The sequence below is a fragment of the Rutilus rutilus genome (assembly GCF_951802725.1).
Source record: "Rutilus rutilus genome assembly, chromosome: 2".
Classification (NCBI taxonomy): domain Eukaryota; kingdom Metazoa; phylum Chordata; class Actinopteri; order Cypriniformes; family Leuciscidae; genus Rutilus; species Rutilus rutilus.
This window is the reverse complement of record NC_140210.1, coordinates 5,639,280-5,665,996: the sequence shown is the minus strand read 5'-3', so window position 1 is coordinate 5,665,996 and position 26,717 is coordinate 5,639,280. Positions and strand designations below refer to the sequence as shown.

General features: G+C 35.9%; 3 protein-coding genes across 3 annotated transcripts; 1 reads left to right on the top strand and 2 right to left on the bottom strand.

Moving 5' to 3' along the window:
• Positions 1–2,161: 2,161 nt before the first annotated feature.
• Positions 2,162–16,404, bottom strand: LOC311286554 (uncharacterized protein; the record flags this gene model as incomplete). The annotated part of the gene is made up of 6 exons (XM_084402759.1): positions 2,162–2,793; positions 7,173–7,332; positions 9,585–10,151; positions 13,280–13,372; positions 14,652–14,767; positions 16,397–16,404. 4 exons carry the CDS (start codon positions 16,402–16,404, stop codon positions 10,018–10,020), a joined length of 351 nt encoding a protein of 116 aa, XP_084258885.1. The 3' UTR covers positions 2,162–2,793; positions 7,173–7,332; positions 9,585–10,017.
• mnx2b (motor neuron and pancreas homeobox 2b) lies at positions 2,378–5,952 on the top strand (the record flags this gene model as incomplete). The annotated part of the gene is made up of 3 exons (XM_084395297.1): positions 2,378–2,819; positions 4,750–4,910; positions 5,484–5,952. The coding sequence occupies 3 exons, from the start codon at positions 2,378–2,380 to the stop codon at positions 5,856–5,858; spliced, it is 978 nt and encodes a 325-aa protein (XP_084251423.1). The 3' UTR covers positions 5,859–5,952.
• Positions 14,765–26,352, bottom strand: stk16 (serine/threonine kinase 16). Its single transcript, XM_084395318.1, has 8 exons — positions 26,276–26,352; positions 25,213–25,345; positions 24,874–25,093; positions 24,655–24,788; positions 22,026–22,146; positions 18,793–18,888; positions 18,355–18,476; positions 14,765–17,246 (listed from the first exon to the last, which is right to left on the bottom strand). Exons 2-8 carry the CDS (start codon positions 25,296–25,298, stop codon positions 17,105–17,107), a joined length of 921 nt encoding a protein of 306 aa, XP_084251444.1. The 5' UTR covers positions 25,299–25,345; positions 26,276–26,352; the 3' UTR covers positions 14,765–17,104.
• Between the last annotated feature and the right edge of the window lie 365 nt (positions 26,353–26,717).

Below are 26,717 nucleotides of genomic sequence, written 5' to 3'. Positions count from 1 at the left end.
TATACCAGATAAATCACAATCATTCTTGTTACAGATATATGTCAGCAGTCTTATTTTTGCAATGCATGTCATTGCAATGAATCACTGGCAAGCATGCAACAAACCTGCAATAGGCCTACGGGACACGAGGCCATTGATTCAATTTAATTTGCGCACCTCTGTCACAGGGTGCCAAAGACGGATTTACCAGTGGCCGGGATGTTTAAATTACTTTTAAATCATAAAAGCAGCGCACCGGCCGAGGGGAGGGAGAGGTAGAGGTTGCTGGGAATATGCGAAGAGCGCTAGATTTCTCTTGAGCAAATTAGCTCCAATGGCTGTGTCTCAAAACCTAGTGAGCTGCCTAACTAGACAGCATATTTGGTAGCCACATATTTGGTTACATTTGTTTTTAGATGAAAAAATAAATAAATAAAAATAATCCAGACATAGGATTTTTTTTAATTTACATTTTTTGGTTTTGTTTTCATGTACAATGCAATAATATGTACAGTATATTGTCATCAAAGACATGACCGACGTAGACTGCATGTTGTCTAGGTAGGCAGCACACTAGGTGTTGAGTCACAGCCTGTTTCAGCATCGCAGCCCGGCGCTCATTTACTGTATAGAGGGGCGGGATGCTCCAATCTTCTCGGGTCAAGGCGAAAATATCAGTTTCAACCTCACGTCGCCTGTGCAGGGACTGTTTTCCATGTTATTAATCCACCGTCCACTGCCTTTTCATGTAGGCAATATTTAAAACAACAGCTGCGAATTGCAATTCATTTCGTCTCGATTTATTGCGTGTTTACGACAAGCATGTCATGATGGAATGAAGGTTTTGAATGAATTGCCTATATTTCATTTTCAATATTTTATATAGGCTATAGGTATACAACTATTTTTATTATTTGTTCCCCTCTGATATAATGCATACTTAGTGTTTGCATTTATACAGAAGATTGTAGAATATATTGACTAGCCTACAACATAAATGTGCGATGATTATTTAGGCTATCGCACGATGTTAATGCGGTCGGATTTATGCGTTTTTTCGATAATTTTTTGTCTAAAATTAATTTATTAAAAGTATCTTAATACCCATCATATATAGTGGAATAAACACTCAAGTCCATGAAAATGAGCAACAAACTGTATTTTCGAACTGATGGGAGATTCTCATAGGAAAATATAAATTCACGCCGTACAAGCATTTATTAATAATAATAATAATAATAATAATAAAAAAATAAAAAAAATAAAACTTTAAGAAGCAACCAGAGCCTACAAATATTTTAGTTGTCTAAATCCATATAGTCTGGTTAATTTAGTCATACTGAATTTGAAAGAAAACAGTTTAAATTTGGATGTCATAGTAGGCCTATACATATTTGGGTTATGTGACAAAACAGACCATTTAATGTTGCGAACATGTGACTTATTATATAGGTTAATGCATAATTATATGGACTATGTATAATGTAAAGTCATACAATTAAATTATCTTGACAATACAGCCGTGAGTCTTTAAATAAGCGGGTCGTAAAAAATATTAGATTACATTATGTAGGCTACATCTTGGACAACTGCTCAGTGACGTTATTTTTTATTTGATATTATGTGAGATATTGAATTATTATTATAATTATTATTAATTATAAAGCACCAAATGCAGGTTTTAAGGTCTAACAAATAGTAAAAGCAGCATAATAATCTTACAAAATAAATAAACTTATCGCGACAAGAATTATTATGTCATTTATTAATTAATTTAGATGATTTATGGATACCTTTAAACGTGCAGTTGGTGCGAACTGAGCTACAGTAAGCCACGAGAAACGCTTGGTTTCAGGCACTTTGGAAACTTCGCAAGCGTCGTTGCTCTGATGTTTGTTGAGGAACAAGTCTCAGTCCAAGGACGTGCTGGAAGAGTCTGTACTACAGTATGATTAGTTAATTAGAAAACTGTCAAGTGATCTACTCCCGCAGGACATCCACAGCAGCCAATCAGCGCTCACAAAGGCGTTATTATGACTGAGATGTGAACGCGCGGAGAGGTTCAGAGAGCAGGGTAGATGACAGAGATACTGTTCTAAACAAGAGACCGCCGTGTTAAAGAACGATTTAGCGATCGTATATCCTTTCTGGGCGCATTTTCTTTCTTTTCTTTTTTTTTTTTGTGCGTAAAAGTTTAGAGATACTTTATTAACTATAGGTATTTTGGCCGTCTCATGGGCTGAGTTCCAAATATACGTTGGACTGAACTCTACATATCCCACAAGTTAAAAATAGAGCAGAAAGTATCACTAATCGTGTTTAAACCGCATGTATCTGTGCGTAAAACACAGCTATCCAAGTGTTTTCCTGCAACTCCAAACAACCTAGAAGCGTTGCAATGGAAAAATCAAAGAATTTCAGGATCGACGCTCTTCTGGCTGAAGAACCACATCGAGGGAACCGAGAAGTATCACCTGGACTGAGTAGTGACAGCCCGACTGGTAGCCCGGTGTCCTGCAGGCGCACAGACACTCCGTCCCCCTGCGCCATACACCTCCAAACCGGAATCATACCTAAACCAGGGCTGCTCAATCTCCCACACCCGGGACTCACTTCAATTCCAGGCATGTACACGACGCCCATGTACCCCATTTCAGCGTTGGGAGGTCAGCACCCAGCCCTGGCGTACTCGGGTTTTACGCAGCTGACGCACCCGTACCCGGAGCAGCTGAAGGCGGCGGCGATGGCCGGGTCTTTACCGCTGGAGCACTGGATACGAGCTGGCATCATGGTACCACGACTGCCCGATTACACCTGTGAGTGGGGTAGCATGCAGATGAGTGGGTAACACTTTGTTAAATCATTACTAAACATTCAACAATCCTTGTTTCGTGAAAGCTCTATGACATTTCTAACTATTTGAATGCTTTATTAATCTGTTAAACATGAAATGATTGACGTTTGTTATTCTTATCGATGAAAGTTCAGTGGAGTACCATAACACTTTTAACATAATGCTAAACTGTTTAGTTGATCTGTATCTATCTATTTAGTTGCTATATGAAAATAAATCGATTGCATCTGAATAGCCTATATGATTTAAAACATATAAATCAAGTTCTTGACCTGCTTAAATATAAATTGATGATCTGTGAAGCATTATAAGTTCCATTTGAAGCTATTTTTGGTTCTAACTTGACCTTTTGTTTTTCAAAGAAATAATTCCTTATTCCGTAATAGTGATGTTTTAAAGTACTCAGAATTCACATGAGCACAAATTACAGTTTTTCCGTAATAAAAAAAAAAGGATGTAAATAGGAAAATAAGCTGTCACTGGAAGTTTTTCCAAATCATGCAGGGTACATAAATTGTGCACCTCCATCATTATGGCATAATTACTGCCATACACCAAAATTTTGTTGCATTACCGCCATTTTCGGTTTGAAAGCAAACATTGTAAAAGCTCATGAAATCCTTTTCAACATAATCAAAGGTAAAGAAAAGCAAACAGAGGGAGAGAGATGTGCTTACACACCTGTGACTCTTGAAAGACCTGGAGTTAATTTGTCACTAAGCAATTATGATGGTTTATAACTCCTGTTTGATGGATTATTAAACTGAAATCATGGTGGTCACATGTGGCGAAATTAGTTTGCTGAATTATAAATAACAATCTAGGTGGCTAAATGATAAGACAGTATCAGGAAATTATGACTATATTAGTTTTTTCAACATGTATTTGCAATTAAAATAGCTTTTTAAAATTAAAAGCAGAAATTTTAAAGAACAAAAAAAACAATAATAATATGTTGTAAAGAAACAAATAGCCAATATATTTGATCATATTTAACAGATATTACACTCTTCATAGACATGATTGAAAGATTATATTATCCTTGGATAGTTAAAGAAACAACAACTCAACAATAAAGTCATTTTGACACTCTGACTGAACAATGTTTCCGTATAGTGTTACCAGGATTTACACCAAACTGTAATAATATAATTTTATTTTTGGCTTCTTTATAAAGCCATAAATGTCAGCTGGATGGAAATTGTCTTTGTGTGAGAGAGAAACTATAAACAAACACCTTAAACATACTGTAGTTCATCAATAAAATCCCAAAAGTGTTCATTGAATTTTCATTAAGTTAATGGCTTGCTCTTGCATTTTATGGCCGCCCAGCCCTGCTTCAACTGTGTTTAACAATAAGCTGCAGTAAAGCTATTATGGTAAATGATAGCTACAAATTCTAGGCTTTCTTTTGTGTGTGTGTGTGTGTGTGTGTGTGTGTGTGTGTGTGTGTTTGTGTCCAACCCTGCAAGTCCTTGACATTACATAAAAGAGACAAAAATCTCATAAAAATAATCTAGACGTGGATTACACTAGCTTGTATCCCTTTTGGCTGGTGCTTAATTTTTATATACCGGCACAAGAGGCCTCTTATTAATTTGGAAGAGATTTACAGTTTTAGCAATGACGTTATGCAGGCTTTTAAGTGAAAATGCTGCTAAACATTTATGCCCTTAAGTTCAACATGAAGTTATGTTAAACTGCAGCAGAATATTTGCATTTCATTAGCGTTGCGCAGCAATAACCCATCACCCAAAGATCTGATTCATATCTACACAAAAGAATATCACGTGGATGTGGGTCCGTTTGACCTGGACCACTAACAACAAAAACTCAATTTAATGGTCTTTTGTGGGAAACCTGTTTATAATTTATACAATCTATTAATGTCCTCTTTCTTTCGTTTTGTCTTACAGCCGCCCCCCAGTCCGGTTTGATGGGTAAATGTCGAAGGCCACGGACAGCATTCACCAGTCAACAGCTACTGGAGCTGGAAAACCAGTTTAAACTGAACAAGTACCTTTCCAGACCCAAACGCTTCGAAGTGGCCACATCGCTCATGCTGACCGAGACACAGGTAAAGGAGTGTGAAAGTCAGCGAGTGGAGGAGTTTTGATATACATTATACAGTGATTACCAGATTTACACTATTGAACAAAAGTTTGTTTAAGTAACTTTTACTCAGCAAGGGTGCATTAAACTGATCAAAAGTAACAGAAAAGACTGTTACTAAAGATTTTGTTTCAAACAAATGCTGTTATTTCTATAATTCAAAGAATCTGGAAAAAGTGTATCAAGGTTTCCACAAAAACTATTTTCAACATTGATAATAATTAGAAATGTTTCTAGAGGAGCGAATCAGAATGACTTCTGAAGGATCATGTGACACTGAAGACTGGAGTAATGATGCTGAAAATTCAGCTTTGCATCACATTTTAAAATATATTAAAATAGAAAACAAATCATTTTAATTGTATTTCAAAATATTAGTTTTACTGTATTTTTGATCAAATAAATGCAGCCTTGGTAAGAGACTTCTTTCAAAACATGAAAAAAAAAGACCCAAAGTTATTAAAATTCGACTCGACTCGTTTCTCTGGCAGAAGGTGGCTATGTTGCTGACATCCTTGTGTGTTCGTGTGTAAAACAGGTCAAGATCTGGTTCCAGAACCGGCGAATGAAGTGGAAACGCAGTCGTAAGGCTAAAGAACAGGCCGCACAGGTCGAGGTCGAGCGCCAGCGTGGGGGAAGCAAATCGACCAATGAGAGGCCAGGAAGGGACGGTCGCAGGGCTCTCGCTCAGAGTGTGGAGGAGCACGAGGAAGAGGACGATCTCGACGAGGACGATGAAGAAGATGAGGAGGAAGGGCCACACAGGTTCATAAACGACACCCTTAATGTAGCACGTTCCACAGACTTTCTGCACCACACGTCTGCATTGGGATACCACGCCGACAGCCCGTTCTCTGAGGACGACATGGAGGAGGTGGGAGGCGGCGACAGAAAGATTGGGGCAGGGTTGTGAAAAGATTTCCAAATGGAAACTGAGACTGCATGAACTCGCAGCAGCATTACAGTCCTGTGCTGTGGTCTGACTATGGCAATGGTAAGATTAAAAAAACTGAGACTATAAAAGCCAAACCATTTAGCCACCTAAAGACACACGAAAAGCCAACCAAGTGTACAGTATAGAGGGACTTCATTGGTGTTTGAGGTGTCAGAGAATCTTATACAAAGTAGACGTTTAATATAACAAATAACAAGCATTTAAGCTGTGTTCCAAAACCTGTAAACAGCATTTTTCAAGGCATCACAGTATAGAGGTAAACATTTAAAAATAATAATACTTTTATTTAGCAAGAATGCATTAAATTGATCAAAAGTTTTTATAATGTTACAAAAGATTTCCATTTCAAATAAATGCTATTCTATTCATCAAAGATTCCTGAAAAAAATGTATCATTGTATCCACAAAAATATTACGCAGCACAACTGTTTTCAACATTTATGATAATAATAATAAATGTTTGTTGAGCAGCAAATCAGCATATTAGAATGATTTCTGAAGGATTATGTGACACTGAAGACTTCACTGAAATTCAGCTTGGATCACAGGAATAAATTACATTTTATAATATCTTCAAATAGATCAGAGTTATTTTAAATTGTGATAAAATGTAACAGTATTAGCATTTTTACAGATTTTTTTCCCCCGATAAAAATAAATCATGAGAATAAGAGACTTCTTACAAAAACAATAAAAAAATCAGACCCCAATCTTTTGAACGATAATGTATTATTAATTCAATAGGGAAACATAATAATAAACAGCTAATAACATCATGCTGTTAGCTTCGCAACACGCATTTAATGTTAAAGGCTATTAGAATCAGTTGTTCAGGTTTTGGAACAGAGCTTTTGATTACAGTTTTTGAGAGCTATGTCTTGTTTCAGCAAGACTTACATGTTAATTTATTGTTTTTGTTCATTGTAAATAGCATCAGATGTTCTGTGTCATGCTTACACGTGTACAGTTTTTGCAGCAAAACACTTTTGCTTCATTATTATCGATTGCGAATAAACCTCCACTAAATATAGGCTACAGTAACTCTGCAAAAAAATATTATTTATTTAAATCCTGGTGAATATGGAATTCCTATTTAATTTCTTTAAAAAAAACACCTGGTGCATGATTCAACTATGCATATTATTCCAAAGAAATATTGTTTTGAGAAGCCTTTCTAAAATCTTACAGCTAGTGCAGTGATTTAATTCAGGTTACCAGTAATATTAACAGCAATAATAGCAAATAATGACAGATTTGAAAAAGAAGCATTACCATTGGGAAACATTAAGATGCTCTGGAGGGTGAACTTGACCTTCAGCTTCCATGTCCAGGTCAGAAAGTGTGTGAAGCGGCCAGTAGTCCTTCACAATCCACTGCAAACTTCATCCTGGTATGAAACGGGCACTTTTCATGACCCAATCAATTCCTGAGGCTGCAAAGACACACTCATTATGTGCCAAAACGTCATTTATATATTTGAAATGTATGTAGTTTCATGTGGTGTCAAAGCAAAACAACAAAATAACATTAAATCAGTTTGAAATTCATTGTTTTAGAGTTGATTAATTACATGCTTGGTTTGTTTAAAGGTACAACATGCATACTGTAGAAATATTTATTTGCATTAAACTATGCAGTATACATGAATATGCATTTCTCTGACTTCTCTCCACCTATGCAGCATTTACCTGTGTGATGTAAGAGAGCTGGAGGCATTTTTATTTCTAAACGTCATGTTTACATTCATATGTGGCTCAGTGTTTGTTCATGTCAATGTTATTTAAGCAAGTTTAAGTCTGTGTAATTTATTTCCATTGAAGGATGCAAGGGAGGTTGATACAAAGTATAATGATGTTATATTTGTCTGTGTTGCTGTAAATTGCTGCAAATAAACGAAAAGAAAAACTAAAGCGTGACAATGATTCTTCAAAACCTGAAAACACATTCAGATAATGGGCCTATTTTTGTAACATTCATAGTGTGTGTGTGTGTGTGTGTGTGTGTGTGTGTGTGTGTATACATAGCCTACACACACACACACACCCCCACACGTGTGTATGTATATATATATATATATATATATATATATATGTTTTAACTATTTAACTATATATACACATATATATACATATAATCGCGATTAATCGCATCCAAAATAAAAGTTTGTGTTTACATAATATATGTGTGAACTGTGTATAATTATTTTGTATATATATATATATATATATATAAAAATAAAAGTACAGACACTTGCATGTATATATTTAAGAAAAATGTGTTATTTATATATAAAACATTTATATTTACATGTAATATAATTATATATAAATATATACAGTATATACATGCAAATATTTCTTAAATAAATACATGCATGTGTGTGTATTTATACTGTATATACAAAATAATTATACACAGTTCACACACATTATATTATGTAAACACAAACTTTTATTTTGGATGCGATTAATCACGATTAATCTTTTCACAGGCCTAGTATGTATATATACACGTATATATCCATATTAATCCGTTTGATAGCACTAAATAGAATAGAATAGAATAGAATAGAATAGAATAGAATAGAATAGAATAGAATAGAATAGAATAGAATAGAATAGAATAGAATAAAAAAACTCACTTGGATTTTTCTCGAAATTCTATTTGAGATAGAAGTATTGAAGATACCATTATTCAAAAGCGCTATCTTTTAAGTCATTGACTGAATGTGCAGCAAGACTTCGGATTCAGACACAACCAACGAGGCTGATTAACATGCTGGAGAATGGCAAATCTGTAGCCCATAATAAACCAGCAGAAAGAGGTTATTTACAGCCCAGCCTCTCAAATATGAATTACTCAGGCGGGTTTACTGATAGTCAAATAATTAAGTTAATGAAGAGGAAGTAAAGTAATCAGCCCCTTGGTAGTGATGTCATCAGGGTAATTTCATTTACAAAAAAAAGCAAGAAATAAAAAAGAAAAATGATGGCAATCCGACTACAACAAGGCGGTTTATAGGGCGTTTGTATGAGGGCGGTGATTAAACGCACAAGTACAGACAGCATAACTTCTCTGTCACGGAGGCTACAGGACAGCGTGTTTATATAGTGATTAAATGCATTTTTAACTGGCCTCAGAAAGGTGCCTCTGCCTTGTTAAAACTGAACCAGACCGGGACATCGAGGACAGTCTCTGAGAGAGTTTTTTACTCATTTTCAGAGATTGGACTGCACAGGTTTATTTCCTGGGTAAGGCGAATAGCTTTCGCTCACTGACGGGAGATTATAGGGTTTTACAGCTTGAAAGTTGTCAATGAAACCCTCAAAAGTTTTACATTGGATGGGTTTTAAAGTCAAGAAAAGGACTCCGTGTAGCGTCTACCTGATTAGGTAAATTGCACGTTAACTTTTGCATCACATTTAGAAGACACCTTTATCTGAAGCGGCTAACGCAGTTTATGCCTGAGAATCAAACACATGACCTTGGAGTTGCATGTATTACACTCATAGAAATAGGACAGGAGAGAGAATTCCAAGATTAGTTTTGCTAAGTGCAGCGCTTTTCATGTTTACCTACATTTTTAGGCTGTATGTTGGTGGTTCTATACATAAACGGGTGAGTTACACTATTTTTACACTAGTTTTATTCAAATGTTCTGAAGAAAATGAGAGCGATACTTGCCTATGCAAAACGATGGTCTTGCACGTTGCAGCCAGGTTGTTGCTATGTGGTTGATAGGGTTCTCCTTACAATGTAAGCCTATGGGAATGTTCCTCCTTGTTCTGAAAATAAAAGTAAAATAATAAAACAAGACTAAAGTCACTCGATTTGAGATGTCATTCATGTACATATGTAACGGAGGCCAGCTAGTAGTTGCTGTGCGAGTAAACCTCACTCCTCTGATCTCAATAGGCGCTCTGGCGACAGATGCTGGAGGCTGCAGTCTTTGGCCTCCTTGTTGGCGCGCCTGACTCTCACGCCGGAGACCCGCACGGAGCGGGGTGTGAAGGACCCGGGTGAGAGGGGTTGCATTGGTGCCGTGACCCGGATGGGAGTGAGGTTTAGGGGGGTGAATGTAACGGAGGCCAGCTAGTAGTTGCTGTGCGAGTAAACCTCACTCCTCTGATCTCAATAGGCGCTCTGGCGACAGATGCTGGAGGCTGCAGTCTTTGGCCTCCTTGTTGGCGCGCCTGACTCTCATGCCGGAGACCCGGGTTCGAGTCCTGCACAGAGCAGGGCGAGAAGGACCTGGGTGGAGGGGTTACACATAGTCAACAATGGCATGGCACAAATTTTACACACCTAATTGAAATTAGGCAGTGGTTTTATGATCAGGGGCCGGGGGCCACTAGGGGGCCTCAGCAAAGGGAGCCTTTAGGATTAATTAAAATAAGACAAAACAAGCATTAAAATAAGCTAAAATCATGACATTTCTGGTTTTAATTCACTCTCTCAACAACTTTTTTTTTTTTTTGTCACAGTTCCTACTGGTATTTTTTATACATTTGATCTAGTTATAAACATTCTTTAAAAAAAATATTTGTAGTATTTTTAAAAATCCTTATCCAATAAATCATGAACAGCTGGAAAGGTCATGGGTTCTAGTGGGAGTCAAAAAAGGTTGAGAACCACTGGATTAAGGTTTTGTTCAAACATTTCAAATAGTAATAGTGAATCTTGCCTTAGCAAACGCCACAGTAAATCTAAAAACAGTCATGCTGGCATTTGTGAACTACTGATTTCCAGTATTATATGTTATATTGAGTGTTTTGATGTTTTAGATTTAACACTTGCATATAAATGAAATTATTCAGGTGGTTTTAGCGTCCACTTGTACACACTGCAAGATGGACACAAATGCTGACTAGCTTTTACGGCATTGACCCAAAGTCATGAGCATGTAGATTTGATGATATCCCGACTTTATTCATGGCTCCGCTTTCTGCAACGGCCCTTTTATCCGCATGAAAATGTCAGTTTCATAGTGAAATAAGTAAATGCGACTCTACCAATTTGTCTGCCGGCAAATCAGCAACGATAACTTGACCGACATGACCCCGTAAAACATTTATACCCTGTAGTTTAATCAATCAGACTCATTACGGGAATATGAACAGATTGTGTGATCTTTTAAAGTAATCACCCTTATTGCTCGAGATTTCCCTCGGCCTTGTCGTGTCACTTAAGCTAATGGGAAGGTAAGAGAATGAGAGACTGGCCCCATAAATTCACATCTGTCCCGACTTTAACCGCAGCTCAAACACACACAAAAAGGCCAAGTTTTAGTAATAAACTTTATTGAAAAAGGCTCAGCCTTTTCTCTTTAAATGCAAGCTTGCGTTCGGGACAGGCATTTATTATGCTTGCGGGAAATCTATCAAACAGATGCGAAATGTGGCTTAATAATCAAGATAAGCGACTAGCTAGCCGTCACGATGATTATGATTGGCTCGGAGTCAGCAAAAGGCTGTGTTTGTTTTTCCCTGCTGTAATAAATAATCAGCCTATCCTTGAGATGTGATTTCTGAATGCACACGTAGAAAGCGGCCGATGTTTACTTTTATACGCTAGTGGCTAATTTCAGTGTTCGGGCCTACCTAAACTTGAAGCGAGCGCAGTGTATTTATAGCTGATTGACTGTTTTAAAGACATAAACTTCAACCCAGTCCTCTATACCGGTGTCAAATAAAGCAAGATTCAAAATCAAATTTAAGCCTAGAAATAAACAGAACGGATTGTGAATGTTACAAAGAAATAGTGTCAATCAGAAAAAAAGGTCCAATCAATGCAACATTTGTAGGCAAATAAATACAACATCCACAGGATTTTACTAAATGTGACGCGTTTAAACTGTATTCCCAACCCCTTCCCTTTATGGCAGATCTGTGATTTACCGAACGAGAGAAACACTGGAGGATCAAAGGCACTCAACATTGACCCATAATCCCTGGCTAATTAAATAATTCACTAATTGATTCATCACCAAATCAATAAAGCAGGAGATGGTTTATGGTGTTGGTATTGCACTCTGTGACCAATTGGTTGCAACTAGAAAGATGAATTTTTATTAGTGGTTTTGTCAAGGGATGCATGAATATTACTATAGGCTTTCGTTAGTTTGACAGAAAATGTAAAAGGCTAGTTTTTAAAATACAGTCATTTCTTGCAAATTACCCAAATGGCCAAGGCATCCCTGCTGGAAAATCCCAATAAAACCAGTCTAAGGTTGAGGCTGGTTTTACATGGTTTCTAGTCGGCCGCTTATGGTCTGGTCTAAACTGGATTAGATGGTTGATAAAATGCACTACCACCTGGTGGATGTGGTTTTGACATCATAAGACCACATTAGACTAGGACATTTTTTTATAAAAAAATGTCACGAAACTTATCAGTAACTTGTCTGGGGCAAAATCCTTATTTTGTGTGTGTGTGTGTGTGTGTGTGTGTATTAATGAGAATTGAGAATTAATGAGAATTGAGGCCAACAATTGCTTAATTTCAATTGCTTAAATACATATATACTATTAAGCAATTGTTGCCCTCAATTCTCATAAATGTAATGTGAGAAAATATTATTATAATGCAAAAAATACAGATATATTTTTTAAATTGTAAATCACTTATACATGTCTGTTTTCATTAATGCTGATTTAAATCACTATATATATATATATATATATATATATATACACATATATATATATATATATACACATATATATATATATATACAGAATATGTGTATAAATATGTGTGTATATATATACAGTATACATTTTGGTTTTCAAGAGAATACTCTCATTCTTCATCCAGGTACAACATTGCAAAATTCAAATCGTAACCATTTTAAATATTAGGTATAGATCTTTTTTTCCCAGCAGGGATGCTGATTAACATACTAAAAAAAGATTAGCCTCAGACAAAACAAAGGTAGGTTTCGTTTGACCTTGATGTGGACTATAACATGACATCATCTCATAGCCTGTGGGATCATGAAAGCAGAAACTGCCGACAGTCCCACGCGCTCCCCAGATCATAAACATTGTTTCTGTATAATGAATGATTATCCAGAGAAGGCCGAATGGACTTAAAGTGGGATGGTTTGCATGGACGGAAAAGCTAATTAAAGTGTAATTCATCCCACTGGAACTGTATCTATGTCTGTGCATTATACGTCGGCTGTCTGGCAGTGGCGATGTCTAGGTGAACGTGTGTCCATATGCAGTTTATGGCTTCTCTTTCCCCCGTCGGTGGCGTAAGGTCATTGATGAGATTTATTAAGATGAACATTGAGTCAGAACGTCACTTTTGACCCTCACAGCCCCCGTGAATCATAAATTCAGGAGCCTAAACAGCCTGTAATAATTGTTTCATACCTTTGAGTAGCAGCGTATACCAGCCATAGGGGTTTGACCAGACCTTTTTGTTGAGGTTTCGGTAGGTGGTCCTTGACGAGTGAAGTTCAGCCACTAAATGAACAACATTCAAATGTCACACTTACAGAGCCAAAGCGGCCAACATTCACAGATTTTTGGATGCTGTCCTCAGCTCAGTAGCGGAGACATTTTTAATTAATTTGTCGAAAACAAAAGCTCTGTTAAAAAGAACAGGTACATTTTTTTTTTATTAATATAAATAATACAAAAAGAAGTAAGCAAAAAATTAAACGACTGCTTTGTTTTCCAAAAATGCTTTTTGTATAAATATTTTTTCATGTTTTTTAATAATTCTCAATTCATTAATAGTCTTTTTTTATTTTATTTGATCTAATCCTAAGTGTTGCAACCATTTAATATTAAAAATGTATCATACATCAGTTTAAGGAAAATGTCATACAGGGTATGAAAAAAATACAGTCAAAATGTAAATGTTTTTTTTTTTATTTTTATTTTTTACTAATATCCAGCATAGAATTACAATGTAAAGTACCGTGGTAAATTACTGCATCAGATGGTAATACAATCCCTGCAAAAAAAAAAAAAAAGGCTAAAAAAAAGGCCTAAGGCCTAGGCTGGTCTTAGCTGGTTTAAGCTGGAAATAGCTGGTTTATGATGGTCTTCCAGCCTGGCCAAGCTGGTTTAAGCTGCTTTTAGATGTCTCCCAGCTTGACCAGCTCAGACCAGTCAGATTTTTTTTTTTAAAGTGTCCAAACCCCCTCTAAAACCAGCCTGGGAGACCAGCTAAAACCAGCTTGGTCTGGTTTCAGCTTGTTTTTTGTTGTTTTGTTTTTCCCCAGCAGGAATGGTTATTTCACATATGCATGGTACATAACACTTTACAGTTAACCACATTAGTTTATGAGCTAATAATGAAATACACTTCTACAGCATATACTAATATTTGTTAATGTTCATTTCAACATTTAATACATTATTGAAATCAAAAGTTGCATATGTTTACATTAGTTAATGCACTGTAATGTAACGAACAAACAATGAACAGCTGTATTTTTATTAACTAAGTAAACTAACATTAACAAAGATGAACAAACACAGTAACAAATGTATTGCTCGTGGTCAGTTCATGTTAGTTAATAGACTACATTAACTAATGTTAACAAATAAAACCTTATTGTAAAGTGTTACTACATAGCTCAATTGCATACAGTACCACGGTATTGTACTCCAAAGTAGCCTACTTCGAAGTATTACACTGTATTAGATTCTAAAACACCATGGTATTGCCATTTTTAGGCAAAGAGACACATTATGTTAACAATAACATTACAGAATGTCAATAAACACTCACCAAACCCCGTCTTCAGTTTGCTCCACTGGTCAGAGATCACAACACAACTTGAGCAACATCTCCCTCGTGTGGTGACACTGGAACTTTCAGGAAAACCAAAACAATCCCATCCGTCGCTGTTTAAATCACACTTTATTCACCATTTATAAAAAACAAAGGGAACAAATGACGTAAATGAATGCCAAGAGACATGTCTCCAGTCTTATATCCTATAAATGAAGAGGCTTGCATAATTAAGTATTCCTCAACAGAAACGAACCTGGACAGAATTGCAAGTGCAAGTTAAAAATGTTCCTTTAAAACATTAGGCAACAACATTCTAGCCAAAATGATGAGAGCCACCGCAAAGCAATCTGCAGTGAATCTGAATATCAAGGTATTTTTTTTCTGAAATAATAATAAAATAAAAATAAAAACATATTTAGGTCCTTGTTCACAGATAAAATTCCAACTACAATATATAGTAAATGGAATGCTTCAATACATTTAGTCCTGAATTATGAAACAGCATGTGATTCGTGACATCATGTGAACATGTCCGGGTCATTGGAACATAATGCAAAAAAAAAAAACAGTCCTAAAAACAGGCTTCATTTTAATCCTTAACATGCAAAAAATATACCGATTTCTTTCTGTTGATATTGCAGATTAAATATGACCTGGAAATTATTCCGCGAGATTCATCCACACTAGCCAAGCCTCATCAGACATAAAAAAATGACTGAATGCAGAAATGATCTATAGCCATGTGGATTTCTTGCTGAATTAAAATGCATTAAAACCTGTTTATTACACGGTTCCTTTAAAGAACACCCTAATACTGTAAGAGCAATGAAAGGAACTTCTTGCTAAATCAAAACAAACTCGTATTTATGCAGTAATTTATACCACTTAAAGGGATAGTTCACCCAAAAATGAAAATTCTGTCATCATTTACTCTCCCTCAAGTTGTTCCAAACCTGTATGATTTCCTTTCTTCTGCTAAACACAAAAGAAGATATTTTAAAGAAGGTTGGTAATTAAACAGTTGCTGGTCCCCATTGACATCCATTGTATTTTTTTTTTACTATGGAAGTCAATGGGGTCCATCAGTCGTTTGGTTACCGACTTTCTTCAAAATATCTTCTTTTGTGTTCAGCAGACGAAAGAAAGTCATACATGTTTGGAAAAACTTGAGGGAGAGTAAATGATGACAGAATTTTCATTTTTGGGTGAACTATTCCTTTAAAAAGAGAAAAGTGAACACATCATTATTGCAATGTAATGTGAACTAGTATTAAATATTCACAGGCATGACCGTTTGTTATGCATCCTCTCAGAGTCTTATACAGAATAAAAGCCGAGCGCTATAACCGACTGAGTTAAACTTACTCATTTTTTCCATACTCATTCATTAAACATGAGCAGAACAGTTTTTTTTTTTTTTTTTTTTAAATGCTACAACATACATAAGAATGCTTTTACAAATGATTTAGACAGAAATCCGTTCTCACAAATAAAGACCAATGTCAGTTTTATCTTTGAACCTTCACAACACAAAGTACCTAAATCTCTGCTCTTAAAAACCTTGCATGTCTTGCTTTCCCAGGAGAACTGTTGTTTAAATAACTAATGTCAATTACATTTTGAACAGCTAAAATATCAATTGAGTGGTGCCAAGGATGACGGCAAAACCCGGAAGATTAATTTTTCGACATTTTCCTTATAATGGGGTTTTCAATTTATGAGATATATTTAAACTATACTTGGACATTTTGTTCTACAAAATAAACCGCATACACTCACTCACACCCCAAATGGTCTTATCTAGTTACTTTTTTATTAATTTTTTTTTATAAATAAACATAGCTTCAAAATTCACGTTTTCGATATGGGTGTGTGTAATTTACGTTGTAGAGCGAAATGTCCAAGTATCATCAAGTTATGTTTACCACAGTCCTTATTTTACTCATATGTTGAAAATCCCATAGGAAAATCTTGAGGGAACCACTGGCCAAATTCTTCCGGGTTTTGATGTCATCCCCGCAGCACTCTATAAAACCCTCATAAATAATTTTTGGTTCCAAGCTTAGAAAAGACACAGAAGCCAAATTACAATCCGAAAGCAACCAGTTTGATGCTATGTAACAGGTGCCTGTGATATCGCTGCCATCATAGTGAACAGAGTTTTTGCCCTCTCCTGTGTGGTTTGCGTGGCTTAATCAGGAACATGCCCAGCTCATATTTCACTCTCCAATATCAGCAGATTATTTCATTGCTCAATATAGATTTTCAGGTGAAATATGAGATTCACCAACAAAGATGCGTGTGTATCCATGGCATGCTGAGCTCACTGAGGTAAGAGAGAGCAAATGTTTGCAAGGCTTGTGATTTTTGTCCGGAAGAGAGAGTGCATAGTCCAAAAAGTCCAGAGTCCACTAGAAAACAGGCATGAAATCTCAGTGGAAGAAGCATCATACTCTGTTGGTCTCTATATCTGTACCGTCTGAGTCCCGAAGGTTCTGGACCTGGTCAAGCACCCAGCTGATTATGGGCCTTTCCTGAGGATTGGTCACCATAGTGGAGCTGAGAAGGGTTTGAAGACCTTGAGAATAACTGTGTCAAAGATAGAGACATGGTAACCAGTTGCAGGTTTCTTTTCTCCGATTACATGCTCAAATATGTTACCATTAGAAAACTTTAACGGTTTTCTGAAATGAATTCGACTGGTAATTATGATCTGAAACAGCTTAGTCTTCATAATCTCTTGTGAGTGTACATCATTTTAAACATATGTTCCAAAATTTTGTAAACTTATGTAAAAAAAAAGGGGGAAAATTTGGTTTAAAAGACATATTTATAATTGTATTTAAAATATAACATTCTACATTTAAAATAAAAAAGAAGGAGGGAAACTTTGTTTAAAATATAATTTGTTAATTTGTTAATTATTTAATTTGGTGTTATAATTATATTATAATGTATTTTATTATATTTAAAAAAATAATATAATATTATTTTAAATATAATATTCCACATTTAAGTAAGTTTAAAATATTTAAATGTGGGAATATTCATTTAAAATATAATATTAGAGTCTATTTTTTTTTAAATATAATATTGTTTAAATATCATTTTCTGCATTTAAGTTTGTGTACATTTTTTAATGAGGGAAAATTTGTTTAAAACATATATTATAATATTACATTTTCGCTTAACACATTTTACACACAAATTATGTAACTGAAATGCAGATTAGTATATATATATATATATATATATATATATATATATATATATATATATATATATTATTTATATTTGAAATAAAACAAATTTTAATTTTAAAATTAAAATTAAGATAATGCAGACATTAAGTAAGTTACACAATTTCTTATGTATAATTTTGTTAATGAGGCAAAATCAGTTTAAAATATAATATAACAATAATATTTAAAATATAAAATATTTTTGAAAATGAGCTGAAACTATAATATTATTTAAAAAATAATAATATTCCACACAAGTTACACAATGTGGGAAAATTTGTTTAAAATGTAATTTTATAATATTATTTAAAATATAATATTACAATATATATTACATTTGATTGACGAACATCTACAAAATATTTGATCTGGCATTGCAACGAGCTAGCTCTTCCAATGAAGTCCAAAGCGGTTGAATTTGACAGAATAACAGCACTGAATAATCTCAAGCTCACCTGCAAGGCTGTGGAATGGAGACTGGATTCTGGACGGCGAGAGCCACGCTGTCACCCTTCTGGAATATCAAGTCATACGGTCCCTCCAGCATCATCATACAGTACAGCACACAACCTAGAGACTACAGGCAGAGAAAAACAAATGATACCTGCAGCAGACATAACAGACTGACATAGACATAACAGACTGACATAGACATAACAGACTGACATAGACATAACAGACTGACATAGACATAACAGACATAACATCATGACATTGACATAACAGACTGACATAGACATAACATCATGCTGATCAGAAAGAGCAGAGATGAAAAGATGAAGGATGAAGTTTACAAACATAAGACCTGTGCAGACACAGTCATGTTGTTTTGTGAAAGAACAGCTGAAAAGTAACTATTACACCCATACAAAACACATAAAAAAGAGAATTACCCAAATATCTGTTCTCTCATCAATGATACAGTGGCTCTCCACATTAAAGAGCTCTGGTGCTCTGTATGAGATGGTGCACCTCTGAGCAGCCCAATCCTGTAAGGGAACGCATAAACAAAAGAGGATTGATTTATTGTTTTGTTTTTCTAGCCATGTTTCAATCCACCTATTTTAATGCGCATTTCGTAATATCGCAAAAAAAGAAAAATTTTGGATGGAAATGCAAAGATGCACATAAAAAAACAAAAAACGTATGCACTCAGTTGAGAATACAATTTATTTACCCGATAAGAAGACATGCGCATAAACTACAACGGAAACACATTTACAAATAAATTCCTTGATGTGCAACAAAAAAAAAAAGTTAATTTCGCAGCATCTCAAATGTGTGATCATTGTAAAATGCCTGAGCCTACTTATACTATATAAATATAAAAAGGATATAATATAAATATAAAAACAAGCTTTGGACATACTATCACGTCATAAATTTGAGTTTTTAAATGGACGCGCTGTCGCATAGTTACGTGCATCCTGTCGCTGTAAACTGGCCTGTCAATCATCCTGCAATTTCATTTCTTGCAAAATCATTTAATTTCCTACCGAATTAAAGAGAAAATAATTGTGGGTCTTTCATGCGGATATTTTTGTATAAAGATGCATTTAAACGTTAATGGCCAAACGGATGTTTAGAAAAGTTCACATTGTTAGTGCAACTGAAATATAACATAGATAACATTAAATAGTTTGTTTTATCAGGTTAAATGTTGATTATTATTCACTCAAAGCCCTTTATTTAAACCTCTCTGCTTAACTGTCGCTCGCACACATCAGCCATGTTTGTAATTGTTTTTTAAACACTTCTTATTGGTGTTGGTAGTTCCGAACCGAATCCTCCTCCAATGCGCAAGGGGTTGTGGGTAATATTAGCCGTTGAGCACGGATCAGCGTTCCCTGTTTAGTGAATGGCTGAGAGGAGCAGCAGCACGGCAGCTGACAGACGTGAATGAGTAGTGTTTTTCCACGGACTTATCACTTATCTGCTTTTCTTTTGTTTTATATTTAAAGAATTTAGTTTGACCATTTTAATTTCCTTTCTTTTCTTGTGCTTGATACTTGTAATAATCACTATCACAGAGCTTTAGTTCACACGGTTCCCGAACTCTCTCAGTTCAGATAATTTTCCACATAGGCCTATAAAAAAATGTAGTCATTCACTATATCATAGCTACTCATTCTTTTGTCTGACAAACAAAAATATAGGAAATGAGAAAAGCTTTATTTGACATTCGGCTATATTATATTAAATTATTATATTATATTACATACAGTATGTGAGCATTCATTTAGAGAGAAAACACATTAGGCAGACAGAGCGCAAGTACGGAGCGATGACGTCATGAATATGCTAATTGATGTATGACGTCATCTAGCGACATTTAGGGAAGGCGTTAGCTACTTTCCTTTGAAAATAGTTGGAAACACTGGCACGGATCCACCCTTTTGGCTTACTCTTTTCAACATACTATGCTTTGAGACACACTTATTAATCTCACATACTATTTAGGAGGGTTAGTATGCACACTGGGGAGCAGGGAAAGTCTGTCATCAGAATGATCTGGGTTGCGTTCCAGTCCAAAATTGTCATGCCCTTCACTCGCTAACTTCCCTCCGTCTCGTTCACTCGGATGTACATCATTGCTTACGATGCACGAGTGCCCACTACTGCCGGAAACTGCAATGGGCTGAACTGGAACGTCCTAAGCCCTTGATGATCACTTGGAATCAGCTAAAGAGTTGATTTATTATTTAAATTTTTTTTCCCTTTAAGAATTTGTTTAATGCAGCAACCAAATGTAGGTGTGTGTGGGTTGTTTTAAATTAAAAAAATATATAATTAATATATCATAGAGTTGTTTGTTGTGGTGGTGATTAGACGAGATTTATGGTGACGTCACAATCGTACTGCATTGTGGGACATATAGGCGCCTGAAATGTACATATGAAGTAGACTCGCTCCCTCAGTCAAAATCGAGGGAACGAGGGTCTGTCCATATAAACTTCCCTCGTCCACTTCACGAAGTGGAACGCACGTCAAAATGGTGGCGGGGATTCCCCCGAGGGGAAGTGCTTAGGGAAGTTCGCAAGTGCGCGTCTAAAGGTGGACTGGAACGCAGCACTGGCTTAATTTCCTCCCAGAAGTGTTTCACATGATTGCGTTCTCAAACACCAGGAATCAGAACACAAGATAACATGATGGCGTTTATTGCGTTTCGTCTGTGCGTTTGCAGAAACGTCCATTTTTATAAAATATATTTTGCACCTATTTCCCAGGAAGTGACAATTTTGATCTCTTGAACACATGGGATGGAAACGTCGATTTATTCGCAAATATTTTATGCAATATTCCAATTTTGCGCACAAGTTTGGATGGAAACATAGCTACTGGTGTAGGATTGAAAATAATCCAAGATATTTGAAATGAACCAAGACATTTGCTTTACTGTTTGCCACCCCCTTTTTCTACCACAAGGACCATCTGGAGTTCCCAAAGGCACAGAGGGGTTACATGCTGGGGCTGATAGCGATCAAGGCCTGTTGGCCAAGATGTTTGTACTTTGGCAGTCTATGAATTGTCACACCTTTAGTACAATGGGTGAAGTTGGAATTATCTGATTGGTCAGTTTGAACGTCTCACATTTGGGTTAAAGTCACATGGTCAGGGAAAGGATAAAAGAAGATTGTAACTCTTGCTCTGTCTCTTTTGGTGCTCTGGCTCTCTGATTCTCTGGGTCCCTTTCTTGGGGCTCTCTCTCTCTCTCTCTCTCTCTCTCTCTCTCTCTCTCTCTCTCTCTCTCGTAACATTTTACATGCTGGGTAAGATAGTCATCATCTATTTTAAGTGTAACCATAACCATATTTTGTCATTAAACCTTTTCAATTAAAACGAATGTGCTAAATAGTTTTGATTTGGTATTGACTTTGAAATGCTACCTATTGCAATACAATATTGTCACTCTCTATAGCAACGCTCTCCCACATATGAAGCTATTGTAACTGCGCTTATTTCCGTCGTTGGTATAAGTGGCAGTGGGTGGAATAAACAAGAAATGTACAGTTTTCTACCATCTTGCTAATAACATTTCTTTAGTCATTTGGCAGTCTTGCAGCCTGAACCCCTGCAGGAAATCCACAACTCTCGAGTAAGTGCTGCCTGATATTTCAGCTCTAACCTGGATGGTCATGGCTTCACGTGACCCTCGAACTTCAATCCTGGCCTTGTTCATGGAGCCCAAGTCCATTAAAAAAGGCTGATCGTTCTCATCCAGTAAAACGTTGGTGGGTTTCAAATCTCTGTTTTCAGAAATAAAACTCATGTTAGAGATGTAACAAGAAGAGGAGAAAACAGCCAAATATTTCAGACTGAAAACAGTATATTCCTCAAGAGGATGTTTGTCAGCAGTTAAGCATCAGGTCAGTTTTTGTTGTTTACTAATATATATAATACATATATATAATATCTCTTTTGGTGTAACTAACATGGGTACGGAAAAAAATACGCACCGCATACGGATTATGTGTGAAACGGGCGTCATTGAAAGTCTGCCTTGGATTCATTTAAGTGGGATTTTCATTTATCTTCATCTATTTTTATTTGACTTCAGGTCTTCAGTCTATGTTAGATGATGGATACTCCATCTTTTCTTCAGGGATATAGCCTACTCAGGCAGGATATTGCGTTTCAAGCTGATTTTACAGTGTGGTTATTAAGTCTAAAACTGATTCATCAGTAATACTACATCAAATATGAATAGTATAACAAATGTCTCATTTCAGCAATAAAATCAGATTGAATCAGCAGTGTTCTCGTTAACTAAAAATACAAAAAAATCTTTTTGTTTTTTAAATACAGCTGAAATAAAAAATAATATTAGATCAAATATTAAGTTCAAAATATTCAAAAAATCTAAATATTAGATATAATAATTAGATCAAAATGTGTTGTCTTGGTAACTAACTGAAATAAAAATTTGATGACTGAGATGACTGAAGCTAAAAATATAATAAAAAAGAATAAAAATGACAAAAGCACATAACAAAACCACCCAAATTTAAACAAAAATTAAAGTGAAACCTCAAGCTAATTCAAAATATTAGTAAATTCTATAATAGTACAGAAATATAGAAAAAATATAAGCAGCATTTAAAGAGAAAACTCCATTATATACTGTAAATAATTTGTTTTAGTGGGAAATTGGACACTGACAGTGGCTTATTATGAGAATATTACTAAGTGGAATTGTTTATTTATGTATTAATATTATTATGAATACATTTCTTTATTTTAGCCATATTTTAGCATGGATGCTGTTCATGGTGAATTAAGTAACTATCTATTAGTAAATGTTGAAATTAATATTACAAAACATCATTAAATGCTGTAGAAGAATTGCTCATTGTTAGTCCATGTTCATTAATGTAGTTAAAGGGATAGTTCACCCCAAAATGAAAAGAAGATACTTTGAAGAATATGGGTAACAGTTGAACAATTGATAAGCCCCACTGACTTTCATAGTATGGCACACACAAAAAAGAAAATACTATGGAAGTCAATGGGGCCCATCAACTGTTTGGTTACAGACATTCTTCAAAATATCCTCCAGGGTTAGACCTTAGTTCAATTAGGACATTTAAGTAGCTTTTATTAACGTGCCTTAGGAAAAAAAAAAATTTCATGGTGTGAATCTTAAGACAAAACATGAATGGCGGTGACATATTTTAAGATATATCAGTGCAAGTTGCTTTCAGTTAAAACAGCTCAAACATGCAATTCAGTCTGGGATTAGGCTTACAACTACGATATGTACGATTTTTGTAATAAAATCTCCAAAAATCACTTGCACAGTGTGATATATTTCCTGCAGTTGTGTACTTACAATATCCCAAAAGTTCCCAAAGATTTTTAATTTCAGAGAAATTCCAATTTTAAATAATGGCTCATCCCTGTCGCCCAGTCCCACTTGTCGCCTGTCAATGACGTAATATCCGCGCTATCCCTGGTTTCCGCTCGTACTGTCATAGTAACCATGGCGACAGACGTGGACAACTGCGTTACGTCTAGCGGCACGCTCGCGCTGTTGTAGTTTCATTCAAACATTATGGGACATATTGGGACAAAAGAAGAACTAAAACGAGGATCAATATCAGCGTGGCGTTTTCGAGATGCCGAGAGCTCCACGTCCGTGACAAACTTCGACTTGACAGTAGAGGTGAGCAAACTAATCAACGTTATATAGCTCAACATGATGAAATGTTAGAATATGATCAGTATGTTATTCTAATGTCGATCTAGCTTACTGCTAGTCTCATACAGATAAACTAACACATAGAATAACATTATAACTTTCAACACACTCAAACGCTGTTTAGTGTGATAGTGTAGACCAAGTGAAACAGCGCTGCGTTACCTCACAAGTTTAATTTGTCTAATAACCTGACCTGTGTGAGTATTATTCAGCATTTGCGGGTAGTTCGGTAGAATGAAACATCCTTATTCCTTTATATCCGCGGGACTCGCGTGTGGCGCTGATATCTCATTAGCACTCGCGCCCTGCTTCATACCACAGTCATGTTAAAAACATCAATGTATTCACTCATCCATAAACATTATTAGATCCTTCGGCATGACGGCAAGTTCCATAATTCCGCTTATGCGTCATCAACATACGCCTTTGTTATTGTAAGAGGTTAGCGACCACTAGTGGCGAATTTTTTTTAAACATATTGTAGCTTTAAGCCTTGTCTGTGAAACCGGGGGTTAATTTAATAAATTTGGGTTCAGGATGAATGAATTGTCAGTACCTGTGTGCATAGCCTTTGTCATGAATTGCTTTGAGGCCTTCACAGATGCCATGCAGGATGTGCAAGATGCGACTCTCGGTCATAGAGCTCCCCTTATCCCGCAGCTTCTCAAGAACGGACCACAGACTTCCCTTCTGCACAGGAACAACTCAGCAAGTGAAACACTGCACACCTCAGAACTCACTGGAACGGAAAGCAGAACACAGACTGGCCACTTACACTGATGTACGGGAGCAACAGCCAGGCCTCACACTTCCCGCCGCGATCCATGAAGGTGTGTGAGGTCAGGCTGAGGATGTTGGGGTGGTTGAAGAGCCGGTGCATCTCCACCTCGGTCTGAGCCTCCTTACGGGCCTCGCGGTCATGGCAAAGGATTCGCTTCAGAGCATAGAAGCGTCCATCTTGCGCACCCTCTACCAGGTCAACATAGCTGAAACCTCTAGAAGGAGCGGAGAATTTGCTGAGCACACTTGCAGATGAATATTATCATGCATAATTATCAAAGATGATTGTTGGACTCGCACAATTCAAGTACGTTTTCGAGCATTTTAGCCTTACCCTTCTTCTAGTTTCTGGATGAAGAAGTATCTCTTGTTGTCAATTGTGATGACACTGCGTGAGCAGATACACAAAGCTTGTCCCATGTTCTTTGGAGCATTGCTTAAGACCAACCATAGATGGAGGAGAGGCACTGAAAAAAAATCATGACCTGATTACTTCTTACATTCATATTCTTTTCAGAATTTACTTTATTCCATATTCATCTGTTCTGTATTCTATTCCATATTCAGAATGGAGCAATGAAGGCTATATAAAGTCAATCTAGAGTACAAATTGGTCTACTGCAAATACATGAAATATGTGTTGCTAACAAAATCTGTTGTAATTACAGCATATTTTACAATAAATACTGCATTATTTAAATGTATATTCAACAGCTGTATGACCCTATGAACATTTACAATATCCACACATCTGTAACTGGGGTTATTTAAAGGGTTAGTTCACAAAAAAAATGAAAATGGTCAGTAAATTATAAATTATACGAGTGTTATTATAGCATTTTTAGGTGAAATAGGCCTTTAAGATTATCATCTTTTCTTGATTTCTGTAAAGCGACATAAGAAAAGACACTAAATCCTATAAATAAAAATATTGTTTATTTTAAAAGCAAGACAATTTAGCCCAAATGATCAAAAGTCAATTGAATATTGCCTGGTCACATAAGCCACTGCCAGTGTCCAATTTTCCACTAAAATAAATTATTCACGACTAGAACAGAGCTTTCTGATTGGCTCTTTATATATTTTCTTTATGACGAGCGCTGTTGACATGCGACTTGATAGACACCTGATAGAGTTGCTGGGAAAATACACGTTGCATTTACAGTGAATTCGTTATTCATGAGTACATTCTGATGTATAATTCTGATTCATGTTCAACACATCGATAGAGATCCGCAGTAAACGTGGCATGACTCTTCAAGAATATCTGGTTTGTGTTTCACAGCGAGCGAAACCCATAATATTCACATTTAGATTAGGTTATTGGCTATCATAGCTATATTAGAGTCATCCAGTATCTAGATCTAATCGAAGGATTAAAGTGAGACTCTGTTTACCTTGAAGAGACGCTCTCCTTGTCCTCCTCCTCCGCTGATTTCTCCGGTTTCTTTTCTTCCGTGTACAAAGAAAACGTAACCGTGACGTAAATTACGGCTGCCGGGTTAACCCATACAGTGCTGGCATAAACTAGAATCCATAAAACATTTATTCTTTGAATGTGTAGTTACACTATTGTTTTGGATTGATATTGAATATGTAATATTTAAACTCACAAAATTAAAGATATATTTCTGTAATATAAAAATAAGAGTTTGGAGCAAAATTTGGTGATTGACTTAATTATGTATGGAAAATACCATATACACAAACAGAAATGGGCTAATAATAAACCTAACATTATATTATTTAAAATTGAACCCTAAAAGATGCAAGAAATTAGAAAGCAAAACAGAATTGTTGTATCCTTATTTTTGTGTGGAATTTATTGTAAATTATCCC